Source organism: Procambarus clarkii, chromosome 93, assembly GCF_040958095.1.
Source record: "Procambarus clarkii isolate CNS0578487 chromosome 93, FALCON_Pclarkii_2.0, whole genome shotgun sequence".
Taxonomy (NCBI): Eukaryota; Metazoa; Arthropoda; class Malacostraca; order Decapoda; family Cambaridae; genus Procambarus; species Procambarus clarkii.
In genome coordinates, this window is record NC_091242.1 from 4,836,681 (window position 1) to 4,859,595 (window position 22,915).

Sequence of the window (22,915 nt, forward strand, 5' to 3'; positions counted from 1 at the left end):
TCAACACCGTGACCCCAGACGATACATGCATCAACACCGTGACCCCAGACGATACATGCATCAACACCGTGACCCCAGACGATACATGCATCAACACCGTGACCCCAGACGATACATGCATCAACACCGTGACCCCAGACGATACATGCATCAACACCGTGACCCCAGACGATACATGCATCAACACCGTGACCCCAGACGATACATGCATCAACACCGTGACCCCAGACGATACATGCATCATCGCTGACCCCATTAAACCTCGTGCACAGTCTGGCAAAGCGACCACCTGTCTGGCCAAGAGCCACACCAGGAGCCAGACCCCAAGCACATCCCGAGGACACATCTGGAGCACACCAAATCCCGACTACACCCGCCATCTCTAAGTGTATATTACCTGAATTTACCTGAGGGGGGCCACCATTTAACTAGTGGCCTCGACTAGGACAGAAAGCTGGTGGCTTGTAATAGGTCCCTCAAGTTGTCCTGATTTTATCAAGGTGAGTTTTGAAATGCTGCAATGATTTGGTATTTACGGCTTCGGCGGGTAGGCGGTTCCATGTGTTTATAACCCTATGGGTGAAAAAGCATCTTCCTTTTTTCTGTCCTGCATTGAAACAAAAAGCTCCAAGCAGCACAGGCTAAGGTGAGCCCGTAGTATATAATTGAATATCTCCCTTCTCTTCCTTGAAGTCAAAGGTTTCCTTGACTGTTCCTAGGGTTTGGTTGGCTTTTAACTGTCGCTCCCACTTGCTGCAGAACTGTCAGTGTGTCAAAGTCCACTACGGGTTCACCATAGCCCGTGCTACTTGGAACTTTTTGTTCCGAGTAGCTAAATCTAAAACAACAACAACAACTCGACTCCAAGGTCCTCTTCTTCATAAATTTTCTGCAAGGTAATATTGTTGTTTTGTAGTTGCATTGAGCATTGTTATGCCCTCACATGCAAGGTCTGCAACCCGTTCTCGCACTTGCTTATAGTCAATATTGGCTTATTAATAAGTGCATATGTGACATACTAATTTATTGTGAATATATGTGGTTGCGGTCTGACATCATTTTTTGATATTGAAAAGCCTTTGTCAATCTTCCTACCGTTTGTGGAGTTCATATAGATTTGTTTATGTAATGTCTCAATATAAATTTTCGCTTCCTGCTTTACCATAGATCTTAGTGTCATCTACAAATTTGATGGTGTGGTTAGTAATATTTTCATTTGTCACCGTCATGCATTTGACGAAAAGGATTGGCGCCAAAATAGACCCTTATTGCGGTACCTTGAGGCTACCTTGAGATGATTTCGAGGTTCAGCGACCCCGCGGCCCGGTCCTCGACGGTATATCCCGCTGACGGTATAACCCACTCGCCTCATTTCTCCAAATTCATTTCCATTTATGGAATTGAATTGGCCGATTGGTTTCAGCCAATCTTTGACCCATTCAAGTATACTACCATTTAGACCATGTGCTTGAAATGGAAATGAATTGGCTGATTGGTTTCAGCCAATCTTTTACCCATTCAAGTATACTACCATTTAGACCGGGCTGTGGTGGGTATGTGGGCCTGCGGGCCGCTCCAAGCAACAGCCTGGTGGACCAAACTCTCACAAGTCGAGCCTGGCCTCGGGCCGGGCTTGGGGAGTAGAAGAACTCCCAGAACCCCATCAACCAGGTATCAACCAGACCATATGTGCTTATATTTCCTTTTGTCAGCATTTCACGTACTACCTTATCAAGAACTTTAAGACACGTCCGCGTATACCACGTCTACTGGTCGTCCTTTGTCTGAATAGCTGATTATACCGTTTCCAGAAATGTGAGCAACTTTATTGAGCAGGATTTTATTTACAAACAAAACCATATATGGCGTAGTAAGTACCCATTGAGTTTACTACCGTCTCGACCGCTGTTCGGACTAAAGTATACCTGCTGATTGATCAGTATGGTATTATAGTGGCTATAATAACCTTTCCAGAGGTTGAGAGGCCTTTTGGGTAACACTAAATCGAAAAGCTGAGGCACTAGACCGCAGCGCAGCTGAGGACGTCAAGCAGCCAGTTGCTTGGCTGGGACTACAAGCTGTGAGCGCGCGTAACCTTGGCGGGAAGGTGCTGCCATCTGTTGGCAGCCCGTCCTCCTAATTTGTATCCCAACGTCAAGAAACTGTCGTATTAAATTGTCCCCCCCCCCCTTATCCGATCCTACCAGAGGACCCAAAACAGAAAACGGGACAGTATGTCAATTTGGCGAGCCGCTTCCATTTTCTAGTACGATGATTTTTGGCCTTAGAGTCTACATCCAAATACAACGTTCTATTAGGAACGGGTTCTATTAAGAACGGGTTCTATTAAGAAAGGGTTCTATTAAGAACGGGTTCTATTAGGAACGGGTTCTATTAAGAACGGGTTCTATTAAGAACGGGTTCTATTAGGACGGGTTGTAGACAGGATCCCTAGTTAAGAACGCTCGTAAAATAGAAAAACAAACTACGAACCATTTTTTGATGTAATTATATTAAATTAAATTGGTAATCTGATTGAAATTATTATTTAACAAATAATTCGAGACACGTTTACTGTTATATTCCTTATTTTGACCATAGGCTTTAGGTCTACCAACACATTGATTGCAAAATCGTTTTTTGTTTGGAGGGGATTCCTTTAAGTTTTTAGTAATGTGTCTGGGATTCCCCTATACTTGGCTGACACATTTTAGGTTATTGGAGATCTTGACTGACATAATAAGGTCGACGGATATATTACACACGATACATGTAAGACTTTAGGGTTAATAAGTAATAATTAACACGAATTAAACATCTCCCACGTTAAACTTCTGAAACTTTCAATCAACGTTAAATGTTTTAATCAACGATGATTCAATCAGCTTTGATTAAAGGACGAATTTCGTTGTTCTTGGATAATGTGCACACTGGCTCGCTGCTTAAATGATAACCAATATGCTGATATCTATCAATAAAGCACTTTTTGAAGCTTTTATTTTATTAACACGTTAAAAGCTCAATATTTTTTTTTTACTTTATTACGAAAAAGGTGGCTAGTTGTACTTTTATTTTTTTTCTACGCAAGCTTTTGCGTATTCACGCGAAACCCTAAACACGGTCTAGGAGGAACCCCGGACACTCACAGCACCCAGGACACTGGCTCATAGGACCTAGGACACTCGTAGCACCTCAGGACACTAGCTCACTGGACCTAGGACACTCACAGCACCCAGGACACTGCGTCACAGGACCTAGGACACTCGTAGCACCTCAGGACACTGGCTCACTGGACCTAGGACACTCACAGCACCCAGGACACTGCGTCACAGGACCTAGGACACTCGTAGCACCTCAGGACACTGTCTCATAGGACCTAGGACACTCGTAGCACCTCAGGACACTGGCTCACTGGACCTAGGACACTCACAGCACCCAGGACACTGTCTCACAGGACCTAGGACACTCACAGCACCCAGGACACTGTCTCATAGGACCTAGGACACTCTCAGCACCCAGGACACTGGCTCACAGGACCTAGGACACTCACAGCACCCAGGACACTGTCTCATAGGACCTAGGACACTCACAGCACCCAGGACACTGGCTCATAGGACCTAGGACACTCACAGCACCCAGGACACTGTCTCATAGGACCTAGGACACTCACAGCACCCAGCACACTGGCTCACAGCACCCTGATCTTCCGCGAAATCCTGACTGGGAATCACCGTATTGTTCCACGTAGCTGGAACAATAACACAAAAATCTCGTAAGATAAAAGTAATTGGGACTATGGTAAAGTAGGCAGAGCGAGAGAGGAAATAGGGGTGAAGATTGAGTAGGGAGACGTCAATGGATCTACGGTTATCAGATTGACTTAACGATGCAGTGGTTCAGAGCTCTGAAGTCGATTAAATGGGCAGTGCTATCATATATTACGATGAGGAATATCTCTGTCGTATGGCCACATCCCCTCCGGTTTGTGAAATGTCTTAATACGCTCATAAATGTACCATTAAATGAGAGAGATTTGAAATAAGATTGGTTGGCACGGTCTGCCAAACCCACTAATGGGCTAGCATGCTCTTCTAGACCCCTGAATGTCCAGGACTTCAGTAGCCTATCAATGTATATACACTGAATATATATACACCGAAATGTATATACCTGTGAATATACACTGAGAGTTTGCATTAGTCCTCGACAATGCCCAAGGGTAAAAAGTATAGTTGGTCATTGAACAGTAAGCTATTGTCTTGGCCTTAATAACCCTTCCATGGGAAAACAAATTAGAAGGAAGGTAAAGCTCTCAGCCTGCTAACAGGAAAACAAAATGTTTACTCTCCCATGCTTGCCATGGGAGAAGTGGCCGGCAGAACAGTTAGATGACCACTCCCACGTCAAGGCCACTCACTCGCTCGCTCCCTGGGGTGCAAAACAAAATTATTATCAGCTATTTTATGAATGCTACAAAGCCTCTTTGTTATGAGGCAAACTGACCACTCACACCATGCGTCTGGGATCATATTCAATATAGTCATGCACTCAAGCACTGCATACAACTCTTGCCTGAGTGAAAAGATAGTGAGATTATAATGTATACAGAGAGGTGTATGTTTATATATATATATCTCCTGCTTCTCTGTGTGTATATTCATTGAGAGTTTACTCTAAACTTGGACAATGTTTAGGACTAAAGTATACATGCTCGCATGCCAGTGAACTATCGTGGTAGCCTTGTATAATCCTCCGTGAATGGTGTAGTCTTGAAGCGTGTCAAACCATCGGAATTTTAATTGGTTACAATTTAGGTTTTCGGCTGAGACTAAGTGACCCCTCGAAGCGATTTGCGGTGGACTGATAGTCAACCAAGCCTGAGGTCCTGTTTAATGTATTGCGCTGCAAACAATAGCTGTTAGCAGTGACGACTGTAGTTGGGTTTAAACTATATTAGACGTGAGTATGCAAACAAAGGTCCTATATTGCTTGCACTGTGCACCTCGGGGTTATACCCTAGGGTCCTATATTAGCTACACCGAGCACACCAGGCCATACCAATGGGTCCTATGTAGGTTGCATCCAGCTCCTCAGGCCATACCGAAAAGTCCTATATAAATTGCACCCAATACACCAGATCATAGACCGAGCACCCCCAACTCATGCCCAAAGGTCCAGAATACATTGCACCCAGCACATACAGCCATACACAAAGGTCCTGTATAGGCTTCACCCAGCACCCCAGACCAAGGTCCTATATAAGGTTTATTGCAACAAAATTCTCAATCTCTCTCTTTCCTGCTTGACAAGCAAATTTTGTTGGCCTTAAGATCTATCAACTTCGGGAGAGTTGTTAATTCAGTGCTGATTAAGGTGCATTAACCGGATTATGTAATCGATCCTGTATAGTTACCCGAACACACTAAAGCGTTGTAACCACGTTCCCATAATCTTGCAACTGAGCTCAGTGTTCCCATAATCTGTAAGCTGCAACTGAGCTCAGTGCTCCCATAACTGTCGTTATAAGTAGTGTGAGTGTTGTGAAGTAAATGTTTGCTATTGTTGAGAAGTTGTTTGCGTCTTGATTTCGCTTGATAAGTAACCCCTTTCGGCATTTAACTTTATAATCACCTCGTCTAGGATTGTGTTTGCGGCTGCAAGCGTCCTAAACCCAGGCTCGTATATGCTTCGTCAGGATTCTGGATGTGATGCTTACTATTGGGTAAGGACATTGTTGTCTTGTGGATCATGTAATACCTCCCAACGGCGATGGTTCTGTGCTGTTGAGTGCTGGTAGAACAGGTTGTGCATGTGCGGTATATGAAGCGAATGAAAGGATCATGGAGAGATTGGACAACCCGTTCTCGCACTTTCTTACAGTCAATATTGACTTATTAAATAAGTGCATATGTGACATACTAATTTATTGTGAATATTTTAGTTTACCTTGAAAAGCTTCATAGAAAACACCGACCTTACCTAACCTTCTTAGTATGTTAAGATAAGCATCTTATTGCTTCGTAATTTCAATTATTACTTAACCTATACCTATAATAGGTATTGGATTGGACGACTGGGCAAGCAAGACTGTTGGTATTTACCTATCCACTGCGTGCCTTAACTGAGTACCTTAAGCTCATTGCGGGGGATGCGGGTGTGGTATTTTGTGACTCTAAGTCTTTAAATAACCGGTCTAACCAGTCTTAAATAACCAGTCTAACCCGTCTTAAATAACCAGTCTTTAAATAACCCGTCACAATTAATGTCTGATGTAGATTGTAATATTAAATGGAATGGAATTTTTGCCAATGATAATAACTATTTTATAAAATTTGTGTGGTTTTATCTCATGTTGAGGTTAAAAAAACAGGACTTTGTAGATCGATAGGTCAGTGAGGCTTGCAGGAAAGAAAACACTGATTATTACTGTGGACTATCAATTATTAAAAACATGCAAGCTAAAGAAATGACTTCAGATTTAGAAGAACTAAGAAATGCACAGAGACCTGAAAGCTGCAGTGTTAAAAGCTATGACAACTTTTGTAATAAGTATTTGTATGGTCAGCACTGTAACTGGAAGAGGGAATGTGATGTAGTCATTGCGCGAATTCGCCTTGGATATAGGCACATCTGGCAGGTTAGTGAGGCTGAGCCACTACCAGAATATTCAGATTGTAAACTCTTTGACAAACCTTTAAGGTATTCATTTGAACACAACGTTATTGAATGTGAAACCGTAAATTTTTTTTAGATCTCCTGGCCTATTGTACCACCAACTGTGTAACTATTTTATTGAATCTGGTGTACTGGACGACTTCCTAACGATTTATTATAAATTTGCTTGTCCATTTTAAAGAATGAAGAACAGTTTTATTTATTTTATTTCTAAGCTGCATCTCTTATGAACCCATCCCTGCCCTTGTGGGGCAGTGCACAATATAAAGTTGGATTTATAAATTCGTAAATTGAATCATGTATACTGTCTAATGTAATTAATTCTGGCCATGATATATTTGTGCTTCAGCCTACAGTTCAGACCGATTGCCTTGTGTATGACCCTCTGTCCTGTGTGACAGTGAATACCAGCATCATCCTCACTAATAAGACCTAATTTAATTACTCAAATTAGGCACAATTGTAATTGATTTTGTCAATTCACTGTGTACATTACTACTTGGTTTGACATTGAGCCTCAGGCTTACCAACCTTTGAAGGGTTATAAAGGCTACCTCAATAGTTTACCAAGAAAGTAAACTCTAGGTCTACCTTCGAACTAAACAAACCTCCAGTGCATATACACAAAAGAAGCAAAGGTACATTCTTAAGGTTCCCTCTGTCACAAACGATCATTATCCTCATGAGATGAACACGAACCGTTGACATAAATTACGAGCAAATATGGCGCATAATTGTTGCGGGAGACAATAACGGCACGTGAGATTGTCGACCACACACACACACACACACACACACACACACACACACACACACACACACACACACACACACACACACACACACACACACACACACACACACACACGCAGGCACGCACGCACGCACCTAAGGTTGTGTCAACAGCATGACACGCTCAATGTCATGTCTGTTGTCACGTCTGCCTTGCGTAATTCTGTGGATGGAGGGGGAGGGGGGGGACGGAATGGCCTTCAGTGTTGGTGTATATATATATATATATATATATATATATATATATATATATATATATATATATATATATATATATATATATATATGTCGTACCTAGTAGCCAGAACGCACTTCTCGGCCTACTATTCATGGCCCGATTTGCCTAATAAGCCAAGTTTTCCTGAATTAATATATTATCTCTAATTTTTTTCTTATGAAATGATAAAGCTACCCATTTCATTATATATGAGGTCAATTTTTTTTTATTAGAGTTAAAATTAACGTAGATATATGACCGAACCTAACCAACCCTACCTAACCTAACCTAACCTATCTTTATAGGTTAGGTTAGGTTAGGTAGCGGAAAAAGTTAGGTTAGGTTAGGTTAGGTAGGTTAGGTTGCCGAAAAACAATTAATTCATGAAAACTTGGCTTATTAGGCAAATCAGGCCTTGCATAGTAGGCTGAGAAGTGCGTTCTGGCTACTAGGTACGACATATATATATATATATATATATATATATATGTCGTACCTAGTAGCCAGAACGCACTTCTCATCCTACTATGCAAGGCCCGATTTGCCTAATAAGCCAAGTTTTCCTGAATTAATATATTTTCTCTAATTTTTTTCTTATGAAATGATAAACCTACCCATTTCATTATGTATGAGGTCAATTTTATTTAATTGAAGTTAAAATTAACGTAGATATATGACCGAACCTATCCAACCCTACCTAATCTAACCTAACCTATCTTTATAGGTTAGGTTAGGTTAGGTAGCCGAAAAAGTTAGGTTAGGTTAGGTTAGGTAGGTTAGGTAATCGAAAAAACATTAATTCATGAAAACTTGGCTTATTAGGCAAATCGGGCCTTGCATAGTAGGATGAGAAGTGCGTTCTGGCTACTAGGTACGACATATATATATATATATATATATATATATATATATATATATATATATATATATATATATATATATGGCAAGGTCGGGGATAGAGACCCCGTTCACCACCACCACGACCCTCACCACCACCAGTACCACCACCACCACCCTCACCACCACCAGTACCACCACCACGACCTTCACGACCACCAGTACCACCACCACGACCCTTCACCACCACCCTTCACCACCACCACGACCCTTCACGACCACCAGTACCACCACCACGACCCTTCACGACCACCAGTACCACCACCACGACCCTCACCACCACCAATACCACCACCACGACCCACACCACCACCAGTACCACCACCAATACCACCACCACAACTACAATTAGGTATCCCCCTAGAACGAGGAATTCCCCGTGACTTGTTCCCTGCTTCCTCCCTCCCGGCACTTGGCGGGGAAAATATATTTCGTCGATGCAACAAGGAGTATACTCCCCCAGCACTTCCCCAGAACTTCCCCAGAACTTCCCCAGAACTTCCCCAGCAAGCCCGAGGTTTTCCCCAGCAACACCTGCCATCTTGCAGAGCCTCCAGGTGAAAGTGAATGCATTCTAGACCCTCACATTCACCTATTTTTTTCCCCTTTTTAGGGGTTTTATTAACATTTTGGCTCCATCTCGTTTTCAGATTATATATATTTTTAATGCTGCTTGTGGCAAAGACTTTAAAAGTTTTCTATATGATTTATGTGTTATGATCTTGACACTGAACGTGTGTGGGTTGCCTACTTGTCGTTGGTTGTAGTTATTTTAAGTATTTTATTGCCGGGAAATTAGTTTTTCCTGAGAAGAAATTGGGTAAAAGGGGGAGTGGGGGGGGGGGAAAGAGACGGGTGACGGGCATGAACTCGAGAGGACGGCCTGGTTGGCTGGGGAGTGAGAGGTTCGGGCAATATAGTACATCGATTTTATACCGTTGGTGGGTATCATGAAGCTGTACGTAGGTTACACACAGAAATCACAATTGCGTGATGCATCAAATGAACAAATGTACAAGGGCCGTGACGAGGATTCGAACCTGCGTCCGAGAGCATCCCAGACGCTGCCTTACGTCCTGTACGTAGGTATTACGATGAACCTGTAGAACCTGTACATGTAGAATCATGTGTACAGGTTCCACATGCTCTCAATTGTGTCCCAAAAGCAAATAAATTATGTATTGAATACAATAATATGTAACTAGAAAATCTATCAAAATAAACTTGCCCTCAGGGAACAGTGACAAAAAGCTTCCTATGCGTGGTTGGTATACATATGATATACATATTTTTATGTTGGTTTTATGTATAAGTTTTTCTTCTCTTTTAGTTTCGTAAAGGACAACCAAAGGTGGCAAGTGAAGGTTTAAAATTCCTCTACGTTGTTAAGTCACCTGAGTATACAATGAATTAGCACTATATAAAAGTATTTATTTGTTGGTCTGGGGGGGGGGGGGAGCAGGGCGATGGACTTGAACTCTCGTTCCCGGTCACCCACTGGACCGCGATGTACGATTTCTTTGTCAATTGGGTTTGGAGCATATCCAGCTCGGGTCTTTAAAATATACCGGTGTTTCGGTTTCGGAAAATCGCGATATATAAGACTAAGGCTTGATTCCCACGCTAGCGGAAACGGCCAATGCGAGCCAATTAGGTGCCATTTTAAGCGCTCTACGGCCAATAAGTAATGCGATTTTCATAGCATTACTTATTGGTCGTTTTCATGACAGCTTTAGAATTTTCATGATAGAACTTATATATAATTTTCCTTATGGAACTGATTGACAATGTCCATGATAGAATTGATTGATTGGTGGATTGCTTGACAGGGGGGCAGAGATGCACTTCGAGGACCCGCTACCAGCTGCATTGTGTGACAGATATGGTCGAGAGGAGTTGGGTCGACTGGTTGGGGCCGACCCGTCAACTGTCACCCTCATGAACGGGCTGTCTGTCAATCTCAACCTGCTCCTCCTCTCCTTCTACCAGCCCAGCAACTCACGCTACAAGATACTCATCGAGGGACGTGCTTTTCCGTCTGATAGGGTGAGTGTTTCTGTTCGGTTTTGCTCCTGTTAGGGTGAGTGTGTGTTCGGTTTTACTCCTGTTAGGGTGAGTGTGTGTGTTCGGTTTTACTCCTGTTAGGGTGAGTGTGTGTTCGGTTTTACTCCTGTTAGGGTGAGTGTGTGTGTTCGGTTTTACTCCTGTTAGGGTGAGTGTGTGTTCGGTTTTACTCCTGTTAGGCTGAGTGTGTGTTGAGTTTTATGCTATTAGGATGAGTTTAAGTTCACTTCTGCCTACTTCCTCACACACTTCTAGACATCTGTCCATCTCATGGGGTTTCTTTTCACTCTCCTTTTAGATTCACTCTAATACTGTTACTTACAAATATCCATGTGTTTATATTTTCAAGATATTTTAAACGCTTATCAGTATTCTCAACACTATACACTGTTTAAGAGTACTGTTAATTCCACTGCACTAAACTCATGATATATATACATTTTTCCCCTCACTGAACGACATCACTGTCTCTCAACTTTCTTGAAGAATCACTTGTCTTGTTCCTCCTTAAACGGCCACTCCGTATCCATCCCTGACTGCTTCTATATCGTCTATTTCAACTTGTTTACACTTATGCTATTTTTCTAAGCTTGGATCAGAGCATAAGGTTCTTTTAAACTACTCTGAAGACTTGTTTAGCGTAAGGTGATTCAGCACTCATGTTGTTAGGTCTTGACGTGCAGTTTAGTATACGAGAACAAGAACAGCTTATTCAGGCGATGAGTCACAATAACGTGGCTGAAGTATGTTGACCAGACCACACACTAGAAGTTGAAGGGACGACGACGTTTCGGTCCGTCCTGGACCATTCTCAAGTCGATTGTGACTTGAGAATGGTCACAATCGACTTGAGAATGGTCCAGGACGGACCGAAACGTCGTCGTCCCTTCAACTTCTAGTGTGTGGTCTGGTCAACAGCTTATTGTAATGTTTTAAGTCATGCAACATTTGCAAGGGGAATTTTGCATCTAAATGTTTATAAGTCTTCAGTCTTTTTCCCTACCATATAATGTTTATTGAGAGATCAGGTTAATAATTGTAAACATTTGATTAATGCTGATATTAATGTTTTTGTGGTCATATGAAGGGTTTTGTTTAATGTTGCTTTAAGGCCTATGAACCTATGAATGGGGTTATTGAGGCTAACATAATAACTTACTAATCAACCAGCAAGCATAATTTAGTCTTGAAAATAATCCTGGACTAAAATATACTTTAATGCATATACTGCACACAATAGCGGGCTATACTTCTTGGTGTATATATCCCTTGTATGTATGTATAGATGAATGAAAATTGATTAATACAATTAATTGTTAAAAATGCAAAGTTTAGTTATAGAGTAAAACATTAGATTCAGCAAGGGAGGAATTCAAAGGCTAAAAGTTTACCAAAGTTTAGTTGTAAACTTCTGCTGGTGACACAGTCTACTACTTTAGCCTTCCAATCATTTATCCTCACACGTGTAGCCACAGACATGTCAAATTTTACCTTCGTCTTATAGGAAAGTACAGTTGTGTCTTAGGTTTCTGTAATGACTTAAAAACCTAATCTAATACTTTTTGAGACTAATTTTAATGATTTTATATTACTGACAAGATTGACTAATTCTAAAAGATCAGCGGAAGCCTCGTGATTAGGCTTGTAACTATAACATGTATGGGCACTAATGGTGTTTTGCTTCCTTCCTCAGTATGCTATGGTCTCTCAGGCAGAGCTCCGAGGGTTCGATCCCAAGGAAGCGGTGCTAGAGATATTTCCCCGACCTGGTGAACACACTCTCAGGACTGATGATATTCTTAAGGTGAGTTATCACACGGTCTCACGCACGCGCACACTTAACTGAGAAAAAAAAACAAGATACAAGTTGTAGTGCTAATATTTAAGTTAATTATTTTAAGTAATTAATGAATTTGATTAATATACTTATATGGGTACCCTAGCCTAGACTGTATGAAGTATTATATCGTTCACCCATGATTGTTGCTCTCATTTATTTTAGAAAGTATAGGCCAATATATTAATTCACGGCAAATTATTAAATTCCAAGGATTAAACCTTACTTAACCTCACCGAGGCCAATATACTGGAGACTGTGATGTGCTATAATACTTTTATCAAAAACATTTATACCTTGACAATAATACAAACCTTGGAGAGCCTTAATTACTCATTTAATAAGGATGATACTGTTAAGACTAATTATAATAATAATAATAAATGTTATTTATAGAATATATTAAAACATGTTACAGTGGTTAATTGGTACATAAGTTTTATATTATATAAGCCACTAAGGAAGGTATACAGCTTAGCTTTACCTACAATCATCAAATATATGGTATTTATCATTTAATCTTATGTTCTAAATACATTAAAACGCAAATGATTTATGTCTATCGCTTTTTTCTTCTGAAACGTCTAAAGTTTAGGTGAAAATATATAAACACTGTTTCTAAATACTCTGAGACCCACACATGCTTCAATAACTTCTGTAATTAACAGATTTGTGAATCCAACAGGTTCAGGGCATTCATTATGCAGGTGTGTTGCTCCATTAGAGCATTTACCAGCAAGGGGCATGATACAGGTGTGTTACTTCAACAGGTGATCAAGGAGCAAGGAAGTAGCATTTCCGTAGTATGCCTGAGTGGAGTGCAGTACTACACGGGGCAGAAGTTCGACATGGAGCAGATCACGAAGGCGGCTCAGAAGCAGGGCTGCCTGGTGGGTTGGGACCTGGCGCACGCCATTGGTAATGTTCCTCTCCACCTCGACCGATGGGGCGTCGACTTCGCCTGCTGGTGTACCTACAAGGTAACATTATTATCCTATGAGTAAACCCATTTTTTGTTTTGTAAGCATTGATAACTTCTTGGCAACGTAAACATATTTACAGTCTGGCAGCGTAAACACATTTACATTCTGGGAGCGTAAACCCGTTTACGTTCTGGAAACGTAAACATAGTTACGTTCTGGCAACGTAAACATATTCACGTTCTGGCAACATAAAAATATTCACGTTCTGGCAACGTAAACAATGACGTTTTGGCAAATTAAATATTTTTACGTCCTGGCAATGTAAACATTCACGTTCTGGCAACGTAAACATAGTTACGTTCTGGCAACGTATACATAGTTACGTTCTACCAACGGAAACATAGTTATTTTCTGGCAACGTAAACATAGTTATGTTTTGGCAACGTAAACATATTCACGTTCTGGCAACGTAAACATATTTACACTCTGGCAACGTAAACATATTCACGTTCTGGCAATGTAAACATATTTACACTCTGGCAACGTAAACATATTCACGTTCTGGCAACGTAAACATATTCACGTTCTGGCAACGTAAACATATTCACGTTCTGGCAACGTAAACATATTTACACTCTGGCAACGTAAACATATTCACGTTCTGGCAACGTAAACATATTCACGTTCTGGCAACGTAAACATATTCACGTTCTGACAACGTAAACATGTTTACACTCTGGCAACGTAAACATATTCACTTACGTAAAGTGCCCTAAGATGTACACAAAGTTGATATAGAAGTAATGTTGAACTTGCAGGCATTGTATAATTATGACGCAAGAAGCAAGTGTGAGTTGCTCTAACCGCTACTCTCCCACAGTACCTTAACAGTGGGCCGGGTTGCATCGCAGGCGCGTACATCAACCAGCGTCACAACGGGAGGAGAGCGCCCCACCTGCGCGGCTGGTGGAGCAACAAGGAGACCACCAGGTTCGAAATGAATGATGAGTGTGACATGGCCATCGGTGTGGACTCCTTCAGGCTCTGTAACCCGCCCCCATTCCTCGTGGCCCTTGTCAAGGCCAGTCTGGAGGTGAGACATTTGACAATATCTAGGACTAAGTTATTGAGGACCAAAAGACTTGTGAAGGCTTCACCCATCCAGTTATTACAATATCCCTTTGGAGTGAGAGCATGGTGGTTTGAACTTGTATATTTCCCTTCCTTAGATCTTTGAAGAGGCTGGTATGGAACGTCTGGTCAAGAAGCAGTTCCTGTTGACGGGTTACCTGGAGTTGCTCCTCAAGACGCACTTCAGCAGCGGTCAAGAGCGAGCTCCCTCGGCCACCATCATCACGCCGGAGGACGTCGCCGCCCGTGGCTGTCAGCTCTCTCTCATCTTCTCCTTCACTCTCAACGATGTACACCAACAGCTGGAGAAACGAGGCGTTGTGGTGAGTCTTAGAGGTTATGATTTGATGGCAAATATCACATCTGTACTTTCTCATGTTGTTGTTTATAGTTTAATTTATGCATACCAAGGCCATGCTGTGGGCGGTAGTGGACCCCATACCTACCTATCCTGTGGGTAGTAGTGGATCCCATACCCATCCTTTGGGTGGTTCTGGATCCCCATACCCATCCTGTAGAAGGTAGTGGACACCATACCCATCCTGTGAGCAATAGAGAACCCCAAACCCATCCTGTGGGCGGTAGTGGACACCATACCCATACTGTAAGCAATAGACAACCCCATACCCATCCTGCGGGCGGTAGTGGATACAACACCCATCCTGTGGGTGGCAGTGGAAATGGTAACAGAGCACATAATTGATTCAGGAAGTGAACCGCCAAATGTTTTTAGTTAAGCAAGTTACACCATAGATGAGCTATAGTTTTACAATCTGTTAACATAAACAGAGACTGGATGTCATGTCATGCTCTTTCAGCTGACTTACAGACGCATAAAACCATATATAAATATCATATTTATCGATAAATACAGAAATTTTAAAATATATAGGTATATAAATTGTTGTGTTTATCTCCTCAGTGTGATATACGTCTACCTAATGTGATGCGCGTCGCCCCTGTGCCTCTCTACAACTCCTTCTATGACGTCTACCGTTTCATCAACATCTTAAGAGAGGTGTTTGATCTGTGTAAGACAGAAGGCGCCTAGGACTGTCGCTGCGCCTAGGACTCGCTGCACCTAGGACTGTCACTCCAAGATTCTACTTGACTTGTTTGTGTGTATATATAGAATGGGAGAGACGTTAAAAAAGTTTTTTTCAAGAAATATATCTCCTTGTGTTGGCATGATGCAAATTGGATACTGACAGCTGTTTGCTGACAGCCAATTTAGTACCTGAACTATGCGTTTTAAAACAAAACGTGTCGACAACAACACCATTGTGTAGTGGGGTTACGTAATTTCCAGAATATAGATATGAAGAGGCAAGAAACGTACACAATCATATATATGTATGATTGGATAAACACTATATACAACAGCTTTGTATACAGCACTATAACACTTTCCTGTTCCACTCACCATTGGGTGGCAGCTTCGTGGGTCAGTTTACTCAATGAAGAGTAATGATCTTGCGAATTCTCTTGCATTACCACAAAAGTACAAAATCCAACGCCTTAACCTAACCGTAAAGTGCACGAAACACAAGCCACCTAACCTAACCTAACTTAACCTAACCGAACCGACCCGAACCAAACCAAACCAAACCAAACCAAACCAAACCAAACCGAACCGTTGCATAGAAAAGTGAAATTTTATGAGCAACTGCTTGTCATAGCACATTGCATTTAGTATGGTGGTTACCGTAGCGTACGATAACGAGACATTGGTCATGAGGACGGGTTGTTTGACCTTTCGTCTCGATATGGTTTCAGTTTCTGACCTTGCTTCCATGCAGCATTATGGAGGGCTGCAGTTTAAGCTTTATCTGAGGACAAAAGAAGCTTGGCTTCCTCCACCCATGGGGTGCTTTAGGGGAAAAATTTATAATGAATAGTTTCGCTCAGTGACTTCCCTCCGTGGTGTCGCCTTGTCTTGGTGAGGGGCTCATGTACACCTCCTTGGGACCAGTGAGGGTTGCCTTCACCCCCTCTCCTGACCCTCTTTGGGTGTTGCATGTGCAGAAGGGCACCATGTAGGGGCCTTGTGAGTTATCGAACCGCCCGCTGGAGGGATCATCTATGAGGCGCTGCCCTAAGTGGATGGTTGGGTGTCCAGGCTGGGGCGAAAGTGGAAAGGAGGTCTTTGGCAGTGTGGGGTAATGGAGGATGCAGTAGGACTCCGCTATTAAAAAGAGGGAGCACCGCTGTTGACGACAAACCCAACGACCCCTCTTACCCAGGCTCATGGGGTAGGCGACCAGGCCCCTGAGTTGGACTGTGATGGAAGACCGGGCTCTGTAGCCCCTGCTACATTGGGCCCAGACTGGACTAATCCCCTCCCCCTCCACTTCCCTCCCTCCTCATTGGTAGGGTCGAGCCCCATGCCCCCGGTGGTGACCACCACGTCCCCTGGCACGGCTCCGTCTCTCATTGTGACTACTGTGCCTTTTAACCCCCTCTCTCTCTGGGGGCTCTCACCACCATCCCCACCAGGGCCACACTCGTACGATCCCTAATACGAACCACGCCTTGTTTGGTCCTGCTACGTGGGCTAAATACTTTGATCTCCACCATCTGGACTCTACTCCTCCTGACGATTTCTCACTCCATAAACACCTTGTTGATTCGGTGGATGCCTCTGTTACTTTTCACCCCACCCGTTTCGGTACACGTGTCGTCGCTGCTCCTTCTCAGGATGCCGCTACCCGCTTAGCCGCATTGTCCTGCATTGGAGAGACCCCTGTTCGGGTCTCCAAAAACGCTAGGTTAAATTCCAGTGTTGGCACTATTCTCCTCCCGCACCATGTTGCAACCAGTGTTAGGGACCTAAAAGACTGCCATGAGGATATTAAACATATACTCGAAGTCCAAGGCCATTCTGTCCTCCAGGTGGACACGTTCACTCGACCCCGTCGTGGTCGTCTCCGTTAACCCCTTCTAGCTCTGAAAATCACCTTTGATAGTAGGACCCTTCCCCTTCTGTAATTCCTGCTGGTGCCAGATGCTCCATTCAGGAGTACATTCCCTCTCCTAGACTTTGCAATAAGTGCTGGAAATTGAGTCATGGTGCCTTCAAGTGCACAAGTACTGTGTATCTGCTCCATGTGTGGGGACGATGATCACTCTAAGTCAGTGTTCTTTTCCTCAGGCTCGCTTCCTCAATTGCGGTGAGGCCCACCCTACCTTCTCACGCACGTGCATACACTAGAAACTTGAGGAAGTCATCCTCAACTTGAAACACCCCGATCGTCTGTCTTTTCCTGAAGCGAGATGCCAAGTTCGCCGTCTCAACCCTTTCACTGGCGTATCTTATGCTTGCATGTTGCATTCTACCTCTCCTCGTCCTTCCCACCTTACTCAGTCTCACAATAGTTTCCAGGCCTTAGACACAAACACGCCCACCATCTCCTCCCCTGTTCCTTTACGTTCTATCCCAAAGGGTTCCCCTCCTGGTTTTCCATCTGGAGTTTCCCCCGTCCCCCTTCCTACCCAGTCTGCCATGTCTCCTGTGTCTTCTTTCCCATCTCCCTTCCCCCCGATTCTTCCCATCCCTTTCCCCAGTCTCTTGGCCCTCCACGCCGCCTATCTGTCTGGGCTGTTGTCAATCATCCTCCCAGCAATCTTTATGTTGTTCACTCGCTCCCGTTCTTCTTTTCGTTGAGACAATTGAGTCTGTCGCCCAGTATGTTGTTGCCGGAACACCTGTCTCCTTGAGTCAGAAACGTAAGCCTGGCTCCTCTCCTTCCTCCTCCCCGGCGGGTAAGAAGGCATCACTTTCTTCCTCGCCCCCCACCTCTGACTATCGTTCCGTCCCCTCCCATTTCGGTGGTTGGGCCCCCTGTCCCAGCTATGGAGGTTTCTTTAAGCCCTTATTCCCTCTCGGTTGCTGCCCTTGCTGAGGTGCGCTCCCCGGTTTGTGCCCCTACCTCCTCCGGCTGTCCTTGACCGCCCCTCTCGGTTGTCTCCTCCTCCTCCTCCGGACCCTGCCCATCTACCTCTGGTCTGTCCTCCCGCTCCCTTCACTCCATCCTTACTCAGTTTATTCATGCCCCCTAACCCTGACTTCGCTGATCCTGATCCTGAGCTTATTTAATATGCTGTGTTCTTCTTTACCTTTGTTTCTTCATTGTTCTCTGTTGCTGTCCTTTCTCTTTTTGCCAATGTCTATTCTTCAACGGAATATTCGTGGATTTTATGCCAACTTCCATGAACTGAACTTCTGAATACACAGTTTTCACCACTTTGTATCTCCAGGAACCGATGCTTGGTGCTCGTCCTGGTCACTTTTGTAGTTATTCCTTTCTCTCCTTCCCCCCCGGCTTTTGCTGGGGCCCATAACTACTGCTCTCTTGATTCGTACTGATATTCCCTTCATCCCCCTACTTTTTCAGTCGCCTATCCAAAGTTCTGCTGCCCGTGTCTTTGTGAGCAAATAATATATGGTTTGACCCAATTATCTTCCCCAAATGTCCTGCTTTCTATCCCTGATCTTAAGCACCTCCTGGACTCCTTGTCAGAGCCGGTGCTCCTTTTGGGTGATTTCAACTGTCGACATACCTTCTGGGGTGATGTTCTGACAAACACCCGAGGCCGTTTTCTCGAACTTTTCGTCCTCTCTTCTTCCCTGTCTCTTCTGAATTCTGGTGAACCCACTCATGTGGACTCTCGAATTCGCACCCTTTCCTGTCTTGATCTTTATCTATGCTCGTCGTCTCTTTACTTAGATTTCACATGGCGGGTTTTTGATGACCTCCATAACAGTGACCATTTCCCCATCCTTGTTACCTTTTTCTCTTTTCACCCTCCCCTCTCCTTCCCTTGGTGGGAGTTTGCCAAGGCTGACTGGAACCTATTCACAATCCGAGCTATTCTCTCCGCTTCTCCACTATGCCGCTCCTTCACATTGTCCTCCTTTTTCATGACACCATCTTCATCGCTGCCCTCTACTCTATTTCTCGTTCTACCTCCTGGGGCACGCGGAAGTGCGTTCTGTGGTGGAATACGGACTGTGCTCGGGCTGTCCGCTGTAAACGTGCAGCCTGGAAGAAATACTGAAGCCGGCAAACGACTGATTCTTTTATTTTGTTTCGGAAGACAAGTGCGGTGGCCCATAGGACCATCTGTACAGGTAAACGTGAGAGTTGGAAATCTTATGTTTCCACCATTACGTCCGATACTCCTCTGCCGCAGATCTGGAAGAAAATCCGCATGATAGTGGATAAGTTCGTTCCAGATGTCTCGCCGGTCCTTCACCTCCGTAGTACTCTTGTGGCAGACCCAGTGAAAGTCGCAACCGAACTGGGTTCCCACTTTTCTACTGTTAGCTCTGGTTCTCGTCTTTCTCAATCCTTCTTCGTAATCCCGTTCTTGAATCTCATCTCTGTGATATCTGTACCTATCTCTGTGATATCTGTACTCCAACTTCCCTATAACGATCCCTTTTCTCTCTCTCTCTGAACTTCAGTCTGTCCTGGCCCTCTGCGGTTCTACGGCAGCGGGCTCAAGTGACATTCATTATGAGATGCTTCGTTGTCTCCCTCCATGCGCGTCTCAGTATTTACTGAGTCTGTATAACCAGGTCTGGGAGTCGTCGTCAGTCCCTGAGGATTGGCTCGATGCTATTGTACTCTATAATCGGAAAACGGGGTCTCTCGGGACATCCCATAAGGACTTCTGCCCTATTGCCCTCACGAGTTGTCTGCAAACTCTTTGAGCATATGGTCAATGTTCGTCTAATGTGGTTCTTGGAACACTATCACCACCTCTCCCCTTCCCAATTTTGTTTTCGCAAGTGCCGAAGCACGACTGATGTTTTGTTGAACTTGGAGGTCTATATTCCTACTGCTTTTGCTGGGAAGACCTCCGTTGTTGCTGTCCTTTTTGACCTGGAAAAGGTTTACGACACCACCTGGAGATACCTATTCTGTTCCAATTTCATTCTTTTGGCCTTCGTGCTAATCCATCTCTCTTCCTCTCTCGTCGTTCCCTTAGAGTGAGACTTGGTGCCACTCTCTCTGCCTCTTTTCGGCAATGCGAAGGTGTGCCCCAGGGTAGTGTTCTGAGCACTACTCCTTTTCTGGTAGCCCTCAGTGGTATTCTTTCCTCCCTTCTTTCTGGCGTCTTCTCTGCTCTCTATGTCGACGATCTTACCCTTTGCTGTCGAGGTAATGATTCAACCCGTCCTCTTAAAAATAACGTCACTTTTCGCTCGTATGCGCACTATGGCCAAATTTGGACGTAATTTGAAATGAAATCGACTCACGAAAGTGACGTACTGTTCCGTTTTCTGTTTGAGTCGTCCGGCCCTCCTCGGACAACTTAGAAGAGGAACTTTCAATTTACGTTTTTCATAACGATTTGAAACTTTATGAGAATTTCCTGCCCACCTAACCTATCAGACGACCCTTAACTTACTGTTGTTGAAAAAAAAAATCCCAAATTTATTTTCAATTTATTTTCATTTTCAAATTACGTCCATATTCGGCCATACGGGCAAACGGCCAAAAGCGACGTTCTTTTTAAGAGGACAGGTTGGATGATTCGCCTCTCCTTCAACGGCGACTTCAACTTGCCATTGATGCCGTGTCGTCTTGGGCCACCAATCGTGACTTCACGTTCTCTGCAACTAAGACTTGTGCTATGACTGTTACTCGGAAGCATGTCATTCTTCGTCCCTCTCTGTCGCTTTATGGTCATCCCTTTGTGTACAAAGATTCTGCTAAGCTTTTGGGGTTACTCTTTGACACTCGTTTGTCTTAGTCACCCCATGTCTCTTACCTCCGAGTTGAATGTTCTAAGGCCCCTAACCTACTTAAGATTTTATCCCATACTTCTTGGGGGAGTGGATAGGTGCACGCTCTTCTCTCTACATTCCTTTCTCGTACTGTCTAAACTCGATTATGGTTGCCTTGCTCACTTGTCTGCGTTTCCTTCTACTTTTCACCGTCTTGATGCTTTGCGTCATACTGGGTTGTGCCTCGGCTCTGGTGCCTTTTGTTCGACTCCCGCCCTCAGCTTGTATGTTGACACTAGCTTCCTATCTTTCCCGGAGTGCCCAGAGTGATTTAGACTTGGATTTAGACTTGGATTTAGACTTGGATTTAGACCTGGATTTAGACTTGGCTTTAGACTTGACTTTAGACTTGGCTTTAGACATGAATTTAGACTTGGATTTAGATGCTACATAAACAAAAGCTTTCTCATATTATCCATGAGAATTCACGTGGATTAATATTAATCCTAGCTATCCCAGGGTAATAACCGTAAGGTTTAGATATTTTGTTTATTAATGTTCCTTCTCTCTTTCCAAACGATAATATGGAAGAAATAAATGTTGCTTTACTTTCATTGTGAAACACTCGCGAACTACAGTTTAGTTCGTCGTCGACTTATAATCGGGAATCCCGGGTTCGAGGTCGGGTTGGGGCGGAAATGGTTTGGCACGACTCCTATTGACTAATGCCTATGTTCACCTAACAGTAAATAGGTACCATGGAGTTAGTCAACTGTTGTTGGGTTGCATTGTTCGACATTGGGGGGGGGGGAGGTCCTGGACACAAACCTAAAGTGTCCAGGACCCCCCCCCCACACACACACACACACGCGCGCGCGCGCACACGGGCGTCCTAATCCCCAGGCTTGGAGTGGAAGGTAGAGCGACGGTCTCGCTTACTGCAGGTCGGCGTTCAATTCCCGACTGTCCAAGTGGTTGGGCATATTCCTATCCTTCGCCTTATCCACTTGTGTTGCAGTCATTTTATGGAATAAATTCTTACATGTGTTCCAAGAACCTTTGATCTATTTAATCAATGGGGGAAAAGTTTATTCTTCAGAAGATCCTCCAGAAAGTTTTATTGTATAAATAAACAGTGTTTAGAGATGTAAATGTAATGGGAAGTCACCGTACTGTTGAATAAAGTATATTGTTGAAGTGTGAGTTTTATTTTATGCATTTCTGGAAGTTTTTGGTGTCTCAATTCTCTCTTGATATTTTCTTGTTTTTATTAACTAAGAGTAGGGTTCATAAGGGCTGTCAAATGACGTACCTATTGAAACTGCAAGCAAGAGCTGTTATCCTACCTCAGCTCATGTGAAGCTTGCTCCTAGAAACTCATTTATTTCATGAGAATGTACTTTGAATCTATCACTCAGGTAACAATCATAAAGGAAGTATCATATAAGGAACCTGGCTGTCTCTGTCTCTCTGTCTCTCTCTCTCTCTCTCTTTCTCTCTCTGTCTCTCTCTCTCTCTCTCTCTCTCTCTCTCTCTCTCTCTCTCTCTCTCTCTCTCTCTCTCTCTCTCTCTCTCTCTCTCTCTCTCGCATTTACTCGCCAAGCGTGTTGGTATCATAGACCCTTCCACCCTTCCCTTTACCA

General features: G+C 43.6%; 1 protein-coding gene across 2 annotated transcripts in view; it reads left to right on the plus strand.

Moving 5' to 3' along the window:
* The window catches only part of LOC123746899 (kynureninase), a 42,004-nt gene extending 19,535 nt beyond the window's left edge, over positions 1-22,469 (plus strand). For both annotated transcript variants that reach the window (XM_069319572.1, XM_045728756.2), the window contains exons 4-9: positions 10,411-10,627; positions 12,339-12,449; positions 13,253-13,462; positions 14,286-14,498; positions 14,635-14,859; positions 15,459-22,469. In XM_069319572.1, the coding sequence (XP_069175673.1) occupies positions 10,411-10,627; positions 12,339-12,449; positions 13,253-13,462; positions 14,286-14,498; positions 14,635-14,859; positions 15,459-15,587 (1,105 nt within the window). In that variant the 3' untranslated portion in view covers positions 15,588-22,469. The remainder of the gene's footprint in view (positions 1-10,410; positions 10,628-12,338; positions 12,450-13,252; positions 13,463-14,285; positions 14,499-14,634; positions 14,860-15,458) is intronic.
* Positions 22,470-22,915: the final 446 nt, after the last annotated feature.